The sequence below is a fragment of the Peromyscus eremicus genome, chromosome 1 (genome assembly GCF_949786415.1).
Source record: "Peromyscus eremicus chromosome 1, PerEre_H2_v1, whole genome shotgun sequence".
Taxonomy (NCBI): Eukaryota; Metazoa; Chordata; class Mammalia; order Rodentia; family Cricetidae; genus Peromyscus; species Peromyscus eremicus.
This window is the reverse complement of record NC_081416.1, coordinates 103,303,471-103,321,321: the sequence shown is the minus strand read 5'-3', so window position 1 is coordinate 103,321,321 and position 17,851 is coordinate 103,303,471. Positions and strand designations below refer to the sequence as shown.

The window sequence follows — 17,851 nt, the reverse complement described above, 5'->3', positions numbered from 1 at the left end:
GCTTTATCTTCCTGTTAACTCATTTGTATGCTCATTTGGTGCAGACCTATGCTTGTCATTCTGTAGCTGAGGAGACCCCTGTGCTTTCTGTGGCTGACCAAACATCTAAGAGACTGAGAACAAACTCATACTGACTTCAACAGAAAAACCCAATAATACAAATAAATATCCTTGATTGGAGAATTGTCATGGTTTTCACCTATCATTATAAAACCAGGGGCAATTTTGTAATTTTTGTTTATGCATAACTGTTACATGTAGGCCAATCTATATTTAAGTAGGGGAAATTTCTCGTTAGAAAATAAATCTAAAATAGTCTTCCCTAATTAAGCTTCTTGTTTAAAGTGTTTGTGGGGTAGAGGGTACTGCCAAATGTGGGAATAGTAAAATAGTATGATGTGCTACCCTTGTCTTTGAACAATCCTTCCCACTGGTCCCTTTGTCCTTGAACAACCCTTCACACTGGTCCCTTTGTCCTTGAACAACTCTTCATACTGGTCCCTTTGTCCTTGAACAACCCTTCCTACTGGTCCCATGTCCACACATGGGAATAGTAAAGTAGTATGATGTACTACCCATATCTTTGAACAACCCTTCCCACTGGTCCCTTTGTCTTTGAACAGTCCTTCCCACTGGTCCCTTTGTCTTTGAACAGTCCTTCCCACTGGTCCCTTTGTCTTTGAACAACCCTTCCCACTGGTCCCTTTGTCTTTGAACAGTCCTTCCCACTGGTCCCTTTGTCTTTGAACAGTCCTTCCCACTGGTCCCTTTGTCTTTGAACAGTCTTTCCCACTGGTCCCTTTGTCTTTGAACAGTCCTTCACACTGGTCCTATGTCCAGTTGTTAGATGTGCTTACAAATTTTAACAGTACCTTGAGCCTCTTTGTTGCTGTTGCTTTAGTTCTCGAGGAAGGATCTCGTGCAGTCCAGCTACCCTCCAGTTTCCTGTGTAGTGAAGGTGACCTTGAACTGCTGGTCTTGCCTCTACCTCCCAACAGCCGGCACTGTAGGTGTACACCACCAGCCAGCACTTGTTGGTTCTTTAATAATTAATTGTGTAATTTCTTTGTTGTTGCTCTTGTTGTTGTTTTCGAGACAGGGTTTCTCTGTGTAGCCTTGTACCTTTCCTGGAACTCACTTTGTAGACCAGGCTGGCCTTGAACTCACAGAGATCCGCCTGCCTCTGCCTCCCAAGTGCTGGGATTAAAGGCATGTGCCACCACCGCCCAGCATAATTTCTTTTTTGATATTTCCTACCAAGCTTCATGAAGTCAGGAATGACACCCTTTCGTTTTGTTTTTTTCTTACTACTATATCCAACACTTAATATGCCACCTGGAATTAATAGTCACAGTGGTATTTACTAAATAAATAGAATAGTATTATTACATAGTCATCAAAGAACATCTCATATATGAATTGGCTCTTTTATTAAAATAGAAATTCACTGAGAAAAGCCATCTCACTAAAGACAGGCTTCGTATTAGAAGTACCATCACCCGTCATTTAATTTCCTGAGACTTAGGAACAGTAACTAGGGGAAAAACTCTAGGCAATATTAATAAAAACTGTAATTCTGCATCCGTTTTATCCCTTTGGAAAGTGTTTTGTTTTCCTGCTCGTGCTGTACTTGCTGAGTGCTCTTCCCTGAGATAGGGCACAGAAACAATAGTGTTTATCTGCTGGTTTCAGCTTTCATCTTTCCAGGCCTCTGGCCGTTCTTATTAGCAAGTATTTCCCTTGAGTTTAGTCAGCTGTGGAGCCTTGGCAGACAGCCGCACACATCACTGAGCCCCAAGGAGAGCGAGCCCTTGGAGCTGGTACAGGTTGTTTTCGTGTGTCTATTTTATCCTTGTCTTCTTGTTTCTCATTACAGTGGGGTGTTGATCTGCAAACTGAACATGAGAAGTACCTGGTGAAACACTGTGGCAACATACCAGTCTTTGTCATTAACTATCCGTTAGCTCTCAAGCCTTTCTACATGCGGGATAATGAAGATGGTCCTCAGCACACAGTAAGAAGAGTGTTAAATAATCATCTAAACCTGGGCCCCTACCTTGTTCTATTATATTAACTTTACGAATATTCTCTTATTTTATACCCATCGGTCTTCCCAGTGAGCTCGGTGTTCTGTAAACATACTTCTCATTCTTCTCACAGGGGGTTCTTAGTTTAGCAGAACCAAATGTGAGTTTCATTTTGCTTTTGCTTTTGTTTGAATAACTGAGTTCAGGAAGTGGCCTAGAACACTGAATAACAACACCAGGTTGATGTCAGGTTCAGTATTGATTAGGAGACTCCTGGGAGAGAAAACTTGCCGGACCACAGATAATGCCACTGGCATGATAAGGGAGAAGGACAGTCGGCTTAGAGTTCTTTTGTCTGGGCTATATATAGAAACAGTGAGGGAAGGCAATGGAGGGCTGGGGAGTTCTCAGCAGATTGCCTGTCACAGGCCTCATCTGTCTGCTCTCTCTGCCTGTATCGGTTCTCTGATCTCTCCAGCCCCTTCCACCCTCCATTCTTTTGTTCACTCTATTTCAAATTGATTTTACTATCCCAATTTACTTTCTCTTTATTCTCTTTCTCCTTTCAAGATGAGCTATAATGTAAGAATATACTTTTGACTTATATGATACTTATTGAATCGCTGTATATGCAATATCATTAGTTATAAGTCTGTGAGGCAAGTATATTTATCTCAAAATAGGTCAAAAAACCTAAATGTTGCTATCCAGTATCTTACCACAGGTAGAAAATGAGGGTTAAAAGAAAGGAAAAAAAAGAAAGAAAGAAAATGAGGGTTATAGCCCAGCAATAAACAAAACACCTCTATTTTAGGAATACACAGCTATCTGTTTGAAAGTTTCCTGTTTTCTCTTATAGGACAATATTCGTCAAATTCTGCCATCCTGTCTGAAATCCTAGAGCAATTTTGCCAAGAAACTTGTTTTCTCTATTTACAAGTGAAGACCATCATACAAAGATAATTTAGCTCTGCTCTCCCCACCCCACGGTTGCACTGTGTATTCTTTCATGTCATGTCCCTCAATGTGTTTTTCCCTGTACTCCAGCCTGTACTGCCGTAAACCCTCCTCCGCCTGAGCCTTCCCTTCCATGTAACTTGGGTTACCCTGCCTTATTGAACCATCTTACTCAGGATCTGCATGGCATGTGAAGAGTTGGTAAAGCTTTGCAGCAATGTGTTTCTTTTTTTGTAGTCTCCATGTAACTTTCTCAATCTAAACTCTTCCTCAGGATTGCACTTTGCTTACTTGTTTTCATTTTTGAGATCAACCACATTTTCTGCTTCGTGATCATTACCTCTGCCATGGTTCCTTCCGTCATCTGCTGCAGCAGCTCCTGTCGGGTTCAGCAGTCATCTCCATGTCGTTAAGCCCACGGACTTCAAGAAGTCTTTTTGATTTGACCTGTCTGCATGATTCAGCACTGTCGGCTTCTTCTCTGAAAATCCTCTTACCCCTGGGCTCTGTGGCATCATGGCTTCTCACTTCCTCTCTCTTTTCACTGGTTCCTCTAATTAGTCTTCTGTACAGATTGTTTTTCTCCCAGTTTATCAGATGTTGGAGTTCCTTAAGTCTAATCCTGCATCTTCTTTGCTCTCGCCCCAAATAGCTTATCAGTTATTCTCAAATAACTCAGAAATTCAGTTTAAAGAAGTCTACTCAAGGTTTATCTTTAAAGCTCTGGACTCATTTCTATTATTATTATTATTATATTATTTTATTTATTGGAAGGCACATGTACATGCCATGCTAATGTGAGGGTTTAGGGGACAGCTTGCAGGAGTAGGTTCTCTTCTGCTATGTGGAGCTCAGGGATCCAAAACTGAGTCCATGGCTTCTCTTTTCCCTTCCTCGATCATATTTGATCTATTCTTCTATCTTCCTTCCTTCCTTTCGATAGGATCTCAGTATGTAAGCCTGGCTAGCCTGGAACTCACTGTGTAGACTAGGCCAGCCTGAAGCTCAAAGAGAACTCAGAGAGATCCACCTGCCTCTCCCAAGTGCTGGGATTAAAGGAGTATGCCACCATGTCTGGCCACGATCTTCTTTTCATGTTTTCTCTCCTGTGATTGTAGAAACTCCACACTTCAGTATCTGCAATCTTTCTCTCACTGTGGTGTCCAAGCCATTACTAAACTCTGACATTTTATACTACTAAATATATCTTAGATCCATTTCTTTATTTCCATGTCTGTGGTATTTAAAAGATATTTCCATTACCTTTTAAAGTAAGATCTCCTCTGAGTCTTGCCTGCACCTTTTCTGTGGCCTCCTAACTGCTCTTTTAGTGTCTGCTTTTTCCTCCAAGTCTCTGTTCTCATTTCAGCATGAGCTTTTAGAAAATGGAAATCTAAAGCTGGGTGTGATAGCCCAATTCTGTAATTCCACCGCTTAGGAAGATCAGAAATTCAAGATTATCTTCGTCTATGTAGTTTGGGGCTAACCTGGGCTAAATGAGACCCTGTCTCAAAAAAATTAAATGTAATTCTGATCATGTTAGCTCCTTTCTTAAAACCAGTCATTGGCCTCCTTTTACTCATACCAGACCAAGTCTGCCTATTCTCGGTTACAGCCACACCCATCGCCCTGCGGCCAGCCTGGATATCCTCCAGGCTTGAGCCCCTGTACATACTTTATCTTGAGCAGTCTTCCCAAAGATATTTACATTAGCCGGGCGATGGTGGAGCACAACTTTAATCCCAGCACTTGGGATGCAGAGGCAGGCGGATCTCTATGAGTTCAAGGCCAGCCTGGTCCACATAGTGAGTTACAGGACAGCCAGAGCTACACAGAGAAATCCTGTCTCAAAAAAACAGGAAAAAAAAGGTATTTACATTAACCATAGATAGTAGCATTTATATTAGCAATCTAGGTGGTTTTTGTTTAGTTTTGTGTTTTCAACCTATAAAAAGCACTTGTTTCTACTCCTAAAAAAAAAAATCTTAGGTAGTGAATGTACAAACCTTGGGGCATGAATTACATGAATAAATACTTTATTTCTTTCTGTGGGACTCTACGGGTTTGGGATAGGTTTGCATAAGTTTATGCAAGAGATTTCTCCTAGTTAGCATTAAATGTCAACTTGACAGCCCGTGGTTATCTGGAGAAGTCTCCATCAGGGGATTGCTTCCATCAAATTGGCCTTTAGGCATGTCTGTGGGAACTTTCTTGACTGCTGATTGAAACAGGCAAGCCCAGTCCACTATACAGTACCATCTCTGAGCAAGAGCTCCTAGGCTGTTTAAGACACCTAGCTGGGCTGGAGGGATGGCTCAGCAGTTAAGAGCACTAGCTGTCCTTTTAGAGGACCCAGGTTCAATTCCCATCACCCATGTGGTAACTTACAACTCTTTCTAACTCCAGTCCTAGAGGATCTGGTGCCCTTTTCTGGCCTCCACAGGTACCAGGTACACACATGGTACACAGACACACATGTAGGCAAAACACTCATACTCGTAAGAATTTTAAAAAGAAAGCTAAAACAGGAGGCAGAGGGATGCAAATCTCTGTGAGTTCAAGGCCAGCCTGGTCTGCATAGCAAATTCCAAGCTAGACGAGGCTACATAGTGAAGCCCTGTCTCAAAGGGAAAAGAAAAGAAGAAGAAGAAGAAGAAGAAGAAGAAGAAGAAGAAGAAGAAGAAGAAGAAGAAGAAGAAGAAGAACAACAACAACAACAACAACAACAACAACAACAACAACGAAAAAGAAAACAACAACAACAACAACAACAACAACGAAAAAGAAAGCCAGATGAACAGAGGCTAAAGAGCAAGCCAGTAAGCAGTTTCCACCATGGTCCCTGCCTCTGCTCCTGCTTGAGTTCCTGTCCTGACTTCCCTCAATTATGAACTATGACCTGGAAACAAAATAAACCCTTCCTCTCCAGGTTGTTTTTCAACATGGTATTTATCACAACCACAGAAAGCAAACTAGAACAGATTCGGTGAAACAGAAGTAAAACAGATGTAAAGACTTGTGAGGTGGCTCGCTCATGTAGTTGGAAGGCTAAGGCAGGAGGATTGCCCTGAGTTGGAAGCTAGCCTGGACCACATAATGAGTTACAAACCAGCCTAGTCCACAGAGTGAAAATTTATCCCATTATCCCCACCCCTACCCCACCCCACCTCCTAAAACCCCAGTAAATAGGAGTGTTTCACTGGTATTTTCTCTAAGCAAATTAAAAGATAAGGGTAGAAAAATATTTAATCTGTATTTAAAACTTTTAGCCTGAAGCAATAAATTAAAAAATGATGTTTCTATAGTAATGATTTTCTTTTCTCTTCTGTCACCCACTCCAAGAAGATGAAGATATATAGCCTGCCATAGTGAAAAGTACATTAGATTGAGAGCTGTAGGTTTGAAATCTAACATTTCATATCTGTATGACCTTATTTGAGACACAAATGCCCTTTAGCCCAGTTCCTAGTCCTTGTTCCCCTGAGTATGGTGATACTGTGTTTCCCAAAATATTGTGAACCCTAATAAACTTATCTGGGGTCAGAGAACAGAACAGCCACTAGGCACATACCTTTAATCCTATCACTTGGGAGGCAGAGATCCATCTGGATCTCTGTGAGTTCAAGGCCACAATGGAAACAGCCAGGCATGGTAACAAGAGCCTTTAATCCCAGAAAGTGATGGCAGAAAGCAGAAAGATATATAAGGCGTGAGGACCAGGAACTAGGCTGGTTAAGCTTTTAGGCTTTTGAGCAGCACAGTTCAGCTGGGAGGCATCCAGTCTGAGGAAACAGAATCAGCAGAGGAATTGGCAAGGTGAGGTGGCTATGGCTTGTTCTGCTTCTCTGATCTTCCAGCATTCACCCCAATACCTGGCCTCAGGTTTGATTTTATTAATAAGAACTTTTAAGATTCCTGCTACAACCTCAGGAATGGCCCGCTACTGTCCCACATTCCTCTCGACATTCTCAGAACTATCACAGCAGTCACCAGAGAAGTGCCTTTTGTTTCTATGACCAGTGACCCTCTACTGGGTGTCCATCTCCTTCCAGAAGCTTCTGTGGATCAAATCTTCATCCAGACCCTTGGGAGACACAAATCACAACTGGACATTCTATGATGGGGTATAACAATGAGAATAAAATTCAATCTAGAGGTAGTGAACGAATCTTTTTGGCTGAGACTAATGAACTCCATCATGATAACTTGGGCATCAGACCAGCAGATAGAGTGAAGAAGGCAGTGTCAGCATGTTGAGTCCCACAGAGACAGCTATCAGTGAAAGGAGCCACCCCCCAGAACTCTGTGCTGTGTGGTGCTGTTTATAGGGAGTTCAAAAATAGCAACTTCAGCCTGTCTGATCATAGTCAAGAAAAATGTAATTCTTTGTAGGGGTGATAACCAAAGAGGGCACAAGAAGGACTTTGGGGGGTGTTAATCTTGTTCTCTTTCTTGATCTGGGTTGGTGACATATAGTGTGCTCATTTTATGAAAGTTAATAGAGCTATACATTGTATATACAGTGGATAGCTGTTTATTTGTATACTTTTATAGATATGTTGTATTTTAATAAGTTCACTTCAGAGGGAAATGCTGTTCTTTCATCACTGCAAATGGTTTGTGAAAGTCAGAACCAACATTTATAAAATTGTTTAGTTATCTCTGCAAACTAAACTCTGCAAAAACATTAGAGTTACCACCAAGATGGCTCAAGGGTTAAAGGTACTTCCACCAAGCCGGACAGCCTGAGTGGAAGGAAGAACAAACTCCTGCTAGTTATTCTCTGACCTACACACACACACACACACACACGCACACGCACACGCACACGCACACGCACACGCACACACACTCACACATACGCATGCGCACGCACACGTACTATTCTAGAGAACTGTTGGTGGTCTCTGGTCTATGAACTGGACTGGAAAGTAGAGGACTAAGGATGAGTCACAGGTGATTCCCACAAGTCTGACTCTTAATTCTAAAGTTGATATTTACAGGAATGTTTTCCTTTCTCTAAGGAAGAACTCAGATAGCTTGTATGTTTATGTAGCTCCCAGCTGATTTCTGCTGGCTAGCTTGGAATTTAGAATTCCCTGCAGAAAAGAGGAGGGCAGTAATTACCTTGGCCCTGAGGGAATGGAAACATATTTTAAGACAAGGTGAGAATTCCATTCTTTGGAACCATTAATGTCTTCGTAAGCTATAAAACTTGGCCTGTTTATCAAGCACAAATAATGAGATTGACTCAGTATTTACAGGTAATTTTCAGTCGTTGCTGTCCATTGGCCCATCTGCATCCCTCGACTGTGGCATCAGAGGCTATTTCCCCACTCTGCCTTCTTTCCAGGGGCAGAAGGTCAGGGGTAACAAAGGTAGCAGAAGAAAGGACATCTTAGCATAGAAAAGTCATATATCAAAGGCTTCCTTCCCATTTAGCCTATTTTTTAATTGAAAAAATCTAAGTTTTATTTTGAGTACATTGATTGGAATCAAAGAGTCAGAGTCAGAAGGGAACATCATAAATAGAAACCAGGGTTCGCTCGGCTTGAATACCAACATGAACTATTTCTAGACAGCTTGCTGCTGCAGCTGTGGAACTTAAGCAGAATCAAAACTCATACCCAGTAGAGGAAAATGGGCCAGGACGCATTCCGGACCTGGAAGATAGACAGAGTCAAACGATTTTTGTTTAAGCTAGGAGAGTTAAGGAAGTGTGCAAAAGAGTGTATGTGTAGCCTCTGGTATTCCCTTAGCAGGAGAATGAAAAGGTAGAACCGAAGTCCTTCCACTCTTAAATTTTCAGGGCTGCATAGAAACACAGTGGAGATTCGTGCTAAAGGGCTCAAACTTGGTCATCTTTAAATTACGACTTCTTTCTCTGCAACTGGCAAGTCTTGAATGAGATGTTTAGCTCCAGTTTCTGTAACCCGATTATTCCCAGAACCACCAGATCTACACCAGTGCTATGGATGCTGGTCCTGTATTCTGTTCTCTTTGAACCTTTTTTTCTTTTCTTTAAAGTAAAAACAATTGTTAAACAGAGAATGTTCAAAAAGTCAAGGTCATGGGCTGACTTTTGCCTGTGATTTGATAAATTTCTAAGAAAAAGACTAACATGGAGAAGCAGTGAGGATTCCTGTGCCATTCATTTGTTATTCAGAGTAGTCACAATGAAGCTTATAAACAGGAACGAGTATGTATGCTTTTAGCCACATAATTAAAAGATACAGATATTTTCCAAAGGGAATTTTCAAAACTTGGAGCTTCTGGTGATATGCTCTAGCTCAATGGTTCTCAACCTTCCTAATACAGTTCCTAATATAGTTCCTCATGTTGTGGTGACTCCCCAATCATAAAATTATTTTGTTGCTATTTCATAACTGTAATTTTAACACTGTTATGAGCCATAATGTAAATATCTGATATGGTACAGGGGTCACAACCCACAGGTTGAGAACTACTGCTATAGCTGGTTGAAGAAATATCCCCCAAATAAGATTCTAATAAGCAGTCAAACAGCCAATTTTAAAATTGTTTCAAGAAAATGTTCCATTTGCTTGAAAATCCGAGTGGTGTTGGAATCACAGGGAAGTACAGTGCTATTCATGGTTGGTTGATTGGTTTCTTCTTTAGGTTGCTGCTGTTGATCTTCTGGTTCCTGGAGTCGGGGAGCTCTTTGGAGGAAGCCTCAGGGAGGAACGATACCATATCCTAGAGCAGCGACTGGACAGGTATTGGTCAGACCTAAAAGAAACACCCTGAAGTAACTCGGGGGGGGGGGGGGGGGGGTGGAGGTGAGGGGGGGTCCTCAAAGGCACTCCCTGAACAGTAACAAAAACACAGCACCTGGGCTCCTCACACCTGACAGGCCTGGCACTCTCGGGCTCCGTGGGATCCTGAGGAGTGTTTCTAACATCTATAGGAATCTCTTTCTTGAAGACTGGATCTATTGGAAGGTATAGGAGTGCGTGCTTCTAATCTCAGAGAGAGGCTAAGGCAAGAGAGAGAAGTTCACGAGTTGCAGGCTGGCCTGGAGACCCTCTCAAAAACAGCAAAAAACAGACAAACAGAAAACATGATGGCACATGCCTACAGGCCGGGCACTCAGAGGCTGAAGCAGGAGGATCGTTCTTAAGTTTCTAGAACATCCCGGTCTCCATATGTGTTCCAAGTAAGACACACTTACATAAAATTTAAGACCCTGTCTTAAAATTTAAAAAAAGAAAGAAAAAAGCAAGAGAAATTTCCAAGCTTTTCAAAGCTTCTTCATTTTTCTCTTACTTGTGTACTTTTTTATGTGCTCTGTTTTATGAATGTCATGATCCCACTGGGTCATAAAGACAGACTAAACTAAGAAAAGAATGAAGATACAAAGATGCTAAGCTAGTATTTATAAGGAGATTTCCTTTCCTTGAATTCATAGAGAATAATAGATATTCACGAGTCCTCATTTAGCTATTTGAGTAACTTTGTTTTAATTTACTTTTTGAGATCTGTAATATGAATCCATAGATTGCATAAAAAATATTTTGGAAGCCGGGCGGTGGTGGCGCACGCCTTTAATCCCAGCACTCGGGAGGCAGAGCCAGGCGGATCTCTGTGAGTTCGAGGCCAGCCTGGGCTACCAAGTGAGTTCCAGGAAAAGGCGCAAAGCTACACAGAGAAACCCTGTCTCGAAAAACCAAAAAAAAAAAAAAAAAAAACAAAAAAAAAATATTTTGGAGATAGAAAGTAAGGAATCCTATTTCTAATTGAACTATCACTCCTGTATGCATGATCCTCCAGAGAACTACAATGACTTCCTAAACTGACCATGGTTATAAGCCTCTGTGTTCTGTGGTTTCCGTTTTTGCTATAACAAACATTAATTTTTTTCTCCTCTGTATTAATCCTTCTCTCCAATAATACTAGGTTTTGTCATACTTGGAAAAAACATTTTTAAAATATCCTGATAAATTAGCTATTTTTAAGGCCACCTTTTCCTTTTTTTTTTTTTTTTGGTTTTTCGAGACAGGGTTTCTCTGTGTAGCTTTGCACCTTTCCTGGATCTCACTCTGTAGACCAGGCTGGCCTCGAACTCACAAAGATCCTCCTGGCTCTGCCTCCCAAGTGCTGGGATTAAAGGCATGCGCCACCACCACCTTTTCCTAATGGAGACATGCTTTGAAAGTTGATAATTTTCTAAAATCCCAGCCTGTAAATCTCTTGAGTGACTTGGTGTTGCAATCCCACTCTTCTTAGCGGCTCCACTGGGTTAGACTCCAAAAGAAAGGAAGTAAAAGGTATGGACGAGTCCCTTACTGACTAGACTACCACCTCCCTGCCGCCACTCACTGTTAGACAGTCCTGGGAAAGTTGTCAAATTGGGGTGAAGATAGAGTCTTTAGATGAAAGAATTTGAAATTTCTCTAAAAAATTTTCAAGCACAATAAAAATCACACGTGGCAAGAAACTGCATCTGTTGAAAGATCAGGCGATCCATTTTCTTGAGTTGTTTCCTTCCCCTAGGAGACCTTAGCTAATACCAGACACGATCCAAATTTGTCTTTGTCAGTGAAGTAGTTGCATGTTCCTTTGACTGACTCATGGATCTGTCTGTGGCTGTAGCGCGTTTTTTCTGTACTTTAGAAAATTAGAACTTTGATGGTTCTTATCATTCCAGATACAGTTCTAAATACCTTTTTAAAGGGCTAAGGTTAATGGTAATAACCACCAAGCACTTAAAATGTTACTCACATTTCTCTCTACAAGAACTAAATTGCAGTAGTAGTATGAAAGAATTGCACTGTAATTTTAGATGTTGTGCAGTGAAAGTTGTGTCCAAGTGTGCATTGCCTGTGTGTGCCTCCCAGGCACCTTGACTAAGCAGTGTCTCTGCCCTTCCTTCACAGATAGTAAGCTCACGTCAGAGCAATCCCTTCAAGTCCTGTTTTCATTCTAGACACCTCTTACTTTATTTACCCCATTGCTTACTGTTAATGGTGATGACAGTCTCCTATCTAAGAAAATGTCACCTCCTCAGTTCCATTGCATGATGGGAGGACACAGGCTCAATGTGTGTGCTTCCTTACCAAGGCCCCTATGTTCACAACCTAGAAAAAATGTTTGGTGGTTGATTAATAAATGTTTTATTGATGTCTCGATTTTTTCCTTATTTCCTTTTTACAGATCTGGACTTACGAAAGCCTACCAGTGGTAAGGACATGGCCCCTGTCCTGGGTGCATTCTGGGTGTTATGTGGAAAGGATTGTTACTTGTATTCCCATGACCCTGTGAGCAAATGCTAAGAACTGAACTTGAGACTCAGAAAATTGTTTACTCCCAGCCTGTGAAAAACAGTAAAACTGATGTTTACCATTTAGTTACTACTTCTTCTATTTTAAAAAATAATGTTCACATTCTTAACGTTTGTCGTTTCCTGTAATCATCCCAACCCTTAGAGAGGTAGATACTGCTGGTATCCCTTTGTTTCCCCCTAAACAAGAGGCCAGACATGTGAATTGACTTAACCAAGATCATAGTTAGGATGGGGCTGAGAACTCCTCCATACACCAAAATCTGTCTTTGTGCTTTTGTTTACTTGTTGAAATAAGGCATTGCTATATAGGCCCGGCAGAAGCCTTTGCTCTTAGCCCATTATGCTTCAGTCTCCCTGTTTGACAGTGGGAGCTTTGATAAGTGATGTCTTAGGTATCCAAGAGCTCTAAAGCCGTCAGCTGCCTAAGAACAACCACCTGTCCAAACTCACATTCACTTCCACAAAATCGTTCTGGTTTTCTTTCCACAGACTCGTCAAGTACTTGCCAATGTAGACAGATTACTTACATGTGCCAATGTAGACAGATTATTTACATGTCTACAATAGTGCTGCTTTAGGATCTTGATTTCATAATATCAGCAATATCATTAACCATTTTGTTCTTAGGAGAAGGACATGACAAATTACACTATACCTTTGTTGCTTTGCTAACAAAGGAGATAGCTTCAGAGTTTCAAAGTTCAGCTGATGGTTTTTGACTGCCGGGTAGTTCCCAGCAATATCCCTAAGTATCTTGATCTCTCTTAGTTTCTTGGTTTTCATGATTATAAAATGAAATGATAATATCTATTTCACAGTTATTGTATGAAATGAAAAGGTACATTGTATTTTCATTGAGTGGAAGCAGTTCAGTAAATGTTAGTTTCTACACCCTTTTTCTTCTTTTCTTCTAAGTATTGCTATTTAGTAGGTAAATCTATTGAGCCCATTATACTATATTCCCCCCTGATTCTATCAGCTAGTATTCATAATATTCATTTGCTTAAATAACAGTAAATTTTATATGTTGCTTAAGTAAGTATGATATTTATTAAAACATGTCTATATTTTCTTTTTTTAAATATTTTAACTTTGCTTTTTGGGAGGAAGAAGAGGACTCACATGCCACAGCAAGAATGTGGGAGTCAAAGGACAGCCCTTGGGAGTTGGTTCTCTCCCGCTACCATGTGGGTCCCAGGGTAGAACTCAGGACAGCAGGCTTAACTACACGCAACTGTACCAGCTGAGTCATCTCTCCAGCTCCTAGACTAGTTTTCTAACTAAACCTTTAATGCACATAGAATCTTCAAATAGAAATATTTATGACTTGAATCCTCTTCAGGAGTAGGCATAGCATGTTAAAGGTGAAAGGAGCTTAGAAAGTTTTGCACCCAGGATTTCTATGAAAGTTCCTCTGGCCAGGCGGTGGTGGCGCACGCCTTTAATCCCAGCACTCGGGAGGCAGAGCAAGGTGGATCTCTGTGAGTTCGAGGCCAGCCTGGACTACCAAGTGAGTTCCAGGAAAGGTGCAAAGCTACACAGAGAAACCCTGTCTCGAAAAACCAAAAAAAAAAAAAAAAAAGAAAAAGAAAAAAGAAAAAGAAAAAGAAAAAAGAAAGAAAAAGAAAGTTCCTCTGGACTTTGAGAATCCAGGTGTCTGAGAGTGAACTCACTTCCTATTTCTGCTGCCACATGCAAATCAAATCAGTAGCCAGTTCCATATATTTTCTGGCATCTTTACTACACTTACTTGCCCTAGAATCAAAATACAGATTTGAAGCATAGCATGGTAGTAAACTCTGATCCCAGCACTTAGGAGGCAGAGGCAGGAGGATTTCTGTGAGTTTGAGGCCAGCCTGGTCTACAGAGTGAGTTCCAGGCCAACTGGGATTACATAGTAACACCCTATCTCCCCCCACCTACCCACCTCCACATACACACACGCAAATATACCCTCTTTTTTTGTTAAAAGTAGATTGTTGTTTCCTTTTTGCAAAGTCAGGCAAAACCTAGTAAGCTGAATCCTCCTGCTAATTCAGCTTACAACACTCATACCAGTGTTTTGACATTGGTACATAAGAAATTTATCTGTATGAAACCCATTTCTGAACCTCTGCAGCCAACTTTGGTCCTGCAGGTATTCATGACACCTGATTTGAGGTACTTCATCTCAGATTGTCAGTGAGTCAAACTGTACCTTATTTCCATGCCTTGTAAACCTAAAGTGAATTCCACCATCAAAACTACACTTACCAAGACTGTGTTTACTCCATTTATCCATTAAATTTTTGCTAATCATTTCTTACTAATCACCATGTTGATCTCACTTGGACACAGCTCATCAAGTTGCTGTTTATCTTTTGTTAGAATCTTTACTGTAAAGTGTCAACGTGTTAGCACTAGAACAGAGGAAACAGTTGCTAGGTAGTCTTTATGCTTGAAGAGCCAAACAGCTACTAGCTGTGGTGCTTTGAAGGCTTACTGTGGAGCTGATTGCACAAATTATTTGAGCAATTATGAATTTGCTTTAATTTATATCTATGACTCGAGAATTTTCAAGCTAGGAACAGTGAGGTAGGTCAGTGGGTAAAAGTACTTGCCACCAAGTCTGACAACTTTAGTGTGATCGCTATGGTAGAAAGAGAGATATGACTTCTAAAAGTTGTCCTCTGACCTCTGCACAAGTGTCATGGCCTGCATGCATACATGTATGCACACACACACACACACACACACACACACACACACACACACACACACATAGATGTAATAAAAAAATAAGTTAAAAGAAATTCCTAGTCAAATGGTGTAATAAGAATATTGACAGGGCCGGGCGGTGGTGGCGCACGCCTTTAATCCCAGCACTCAGGAGGCAGAGGCAGGCGGATCTCTGTGAGTTCGAGGCCAGCCTGGGCTACCAAGTGAGTTCCAGGAAAGGCGCAAAGCTACACAGAGAAACCCTGTCTCGAAAAACCAAAAAAAAAAAAAAAAAAAAAAGAATATTGACAGGGCCATCCTTTTCCTTTCCTCCTAAAATAACTTTATTCTATGCTAGTTGGTTGGAATCTGAGTTTCAATCATAGCTATACCTTTTTTAACCATGAAGTCTTAAGTAGGAGTAGAACAAGCATGGTAAGTGGCCTCCACATGGACCCACACAAGCACGTGTACATAGATATACACACAAACAACATCAACAACAAATTCTTCACTCTTTTCTGTGTATTGAATAATATGATTTGAGTGAGGAGGAACATACTGCCATTAACATATCAAAAAATAGAAGAGAGGTATGTTTTCAAGTACTTGGGAGGCAGAGGCAGGCAGAGCTCTGTGAGTTCGAGGCCAGCCTGGTCTACAGAGCAAGGCTACACAGAGAAACCTTGTCAAGGGGGTGGAGAAAAAAAAACTAGTATAATATAAGATAGTAAGGACTGGAGAGATGGCTCAGTGGTTAGGAGCACTGGCTGTTATTCCAGAGAACCTGGGTTCAATTCCCAGCACCCACATGGCAGCTCACAGTGGTCTATAACTCTAGTTCCAGGGGATCTGACACCCTCACACAGACATATATGCAAGTGAAACACCAATTCCGGTAAAATAGAGAGAGAGAGAGAGAGAGAGAGAGAGAGAGAGAGAGAGAGAGAGAGAGAGAGAGAGAGAGAGAGAAAGAAAGAAAGAAAGAAAGAAAGAAAGAAAGAAAGAAAGAAAGAGAAAGAAGATAGAGAAAATATATCATTGAGTTAGGAAGTGAAAAGAAGAAAGAAAGCTAGTATAAAAAGTATCTTGAGGCAAGTTTTCTGTATATGAATGATGCATAAGTAACTTGAAGAGAGAAAAGGTCAAGTGACGAAAGCCCACAACAGAATCCACTGCTGCTTGTTTGGGTATCCTTGGATCGCTAGAGCTCTCTAACTTCTCTATTTTCATGGTCTCTGTGGAATGAGAAGATGGGTGTGCTCTACCACAGTGACATAAACAACAAATGACTGTGAAATACTTGTAGATACGAAGTTCCTGTCATAACATTTGACCTCATATAGTGTTTATAAGTAATGATTCTCTGGTTTTAAAAACAGGTACCTGGACCTTCGTCGGTTTGGATCTGTGCCACATGGAGGCTTTGGGATGGGATTCGAACGCTACTTACAGTGCATCCTAGGAGTTGACAATATCAAAGACGTTATCCCTTTTCCAAGATTTACTCATTCGTGTCTTTTGTAGCTGAAAGACTGTCTAAGGAAAGAACTGTGTGGCGAAGACTCTGCACATGAATATACATGTAGAAGACTGGTGCTTGCATTTTAGACATGTGGATTTCAGTGCACAGTTCTTGTGCCGTGAGGTTTAATAGACAAAAAATAGAAATGGTCTTGATTTTCTTAAAAAGTCAAAGGCTTTTCGTGGACAAATAAACTCTCCCAAGAAGAAATACTCAGAGCAACTGGACTTTCAAGTCTGTTACCTCAATTAAGGGGGAATAAACAAAGTAGCTGGGCCTCTTGTCCAGCTGCCGGAGAAGCTGGCCCAGGGGAATATCTTGAGCCTGGGTGGCATCTCAAAAAAGAAGAGAGGAAGACACTGAAGTGTAGGGCCTCCAAGTTCCTCTCGGACTCCAAGACGGTGGGGATGTCTCACCTTGCTGTCTTTCATCAGAAGCTCACTTCCCTTTGTATTTCTTTAAAGCAACCAGTGGCCAAAAGTAAGATGCTGCTGCCTCTCTCCTCCCTTGCCATTTAAGCTGCAGTAAATGCCAAACTTGTTCCCAGTGCTTTACTCAACTTTATTCAAGAAAATATTCCTTTTCGGGGTCTGAATGGATTAATGAAGTTGCTGTTCTGAATTGTAACATTCTTCATTAGTAGTGGAAAAAACACATTTAATAACTATTGATCTTTAGTGTTAAAAGTTAAGGAGAGATCATTAATCATTTAAACTCTTCAGTCACTCTTCTAGTTCATTTATATTATATATTTATAAATACTGTAATAGTCAATAAAAGTTTTTTTTCATTGGTGCCTATGAAAGAAGTTATTTTTAAATTCCTCTCGTTCCTTTCCCAATGAAATTAGGAAGAAAGGTATCCTTTAATCCAAGATGGGGATGCAAATGTGGCCAAACTTACGCAATGGGAAATTCTGGAACCTGGTGTGACCTGTAAAATGAAACAAGTGCCGGTTTGGGAGCTCAAGACCTGACAGTTCCTACTTTGGACAAAGCCACTTATTTGTGTAAACTGGAGCATCATTTTCTTCAGAGCTGTTACAGTAATTGAGCATACTTTAATTTGTGTGTGTGTTTAAAAGTATGCTTGGCCTGGAAATGTAGTTCCGGGTTAGAGCATTTGCTTGCATGCTTTGGGCTCTGGGTTTGATCTGAGCTGAGAGTGGGGTAAGGGTGTCTCACACATCTACAGATGATTGTGTCAGTGCTTTAGCCTGCACTGGGTTTCACTTACATGGACCTGTTATTGGTCGTATACTCAGTAGACTTTATGTGTGTCAAATAACTAAAAGAGGAAATGCATTCCTAAAGTAATTAATTTTTAAAGTTTCATTAGATA

At 40.9% G+C, this 17,851-nt stretch overlaps 1 protein-coding gene across 1 annotated transcript in view; it reads left to right on the top strand.

Moving 5' to 3' along the window:
* The window catches only part of Nars2 (asparaginyl-tRNA synthetase 2, mitochondrial), an 88,798-nt gene extending 71,782 nt beyond the window's left edge, over nucleotides 1-17,016 (top strand). The window contains exons 11-14 of the mRNA XM_059271217.1: nucleotides 1,877-2,014; nucleotides 9,624-9,721; nucleotides 12,159-12,185; nucleotides 16,368-17,016. Coding sequence (XP_059127200.1) covers nucleotides 1,877-2,014; nucleotides 9,624-9,721; nucleotides 12,159-12,185; nucleotides 16,368-16,512 — 408 coding nt within the window. The 3' untranslated portion in view covers nucleotides 16,513-17,016. The remainder of the gene's footprint in view (nucleotides 1-1,876; nucleotides 2,015-9,623; nucleotides 9,722-12,158; nucleotides 12,186-16,367) is intronic.
* The last annotated feature ends 835 nt before the right edge of the window (nucleotides 17,017-17,851 follow it).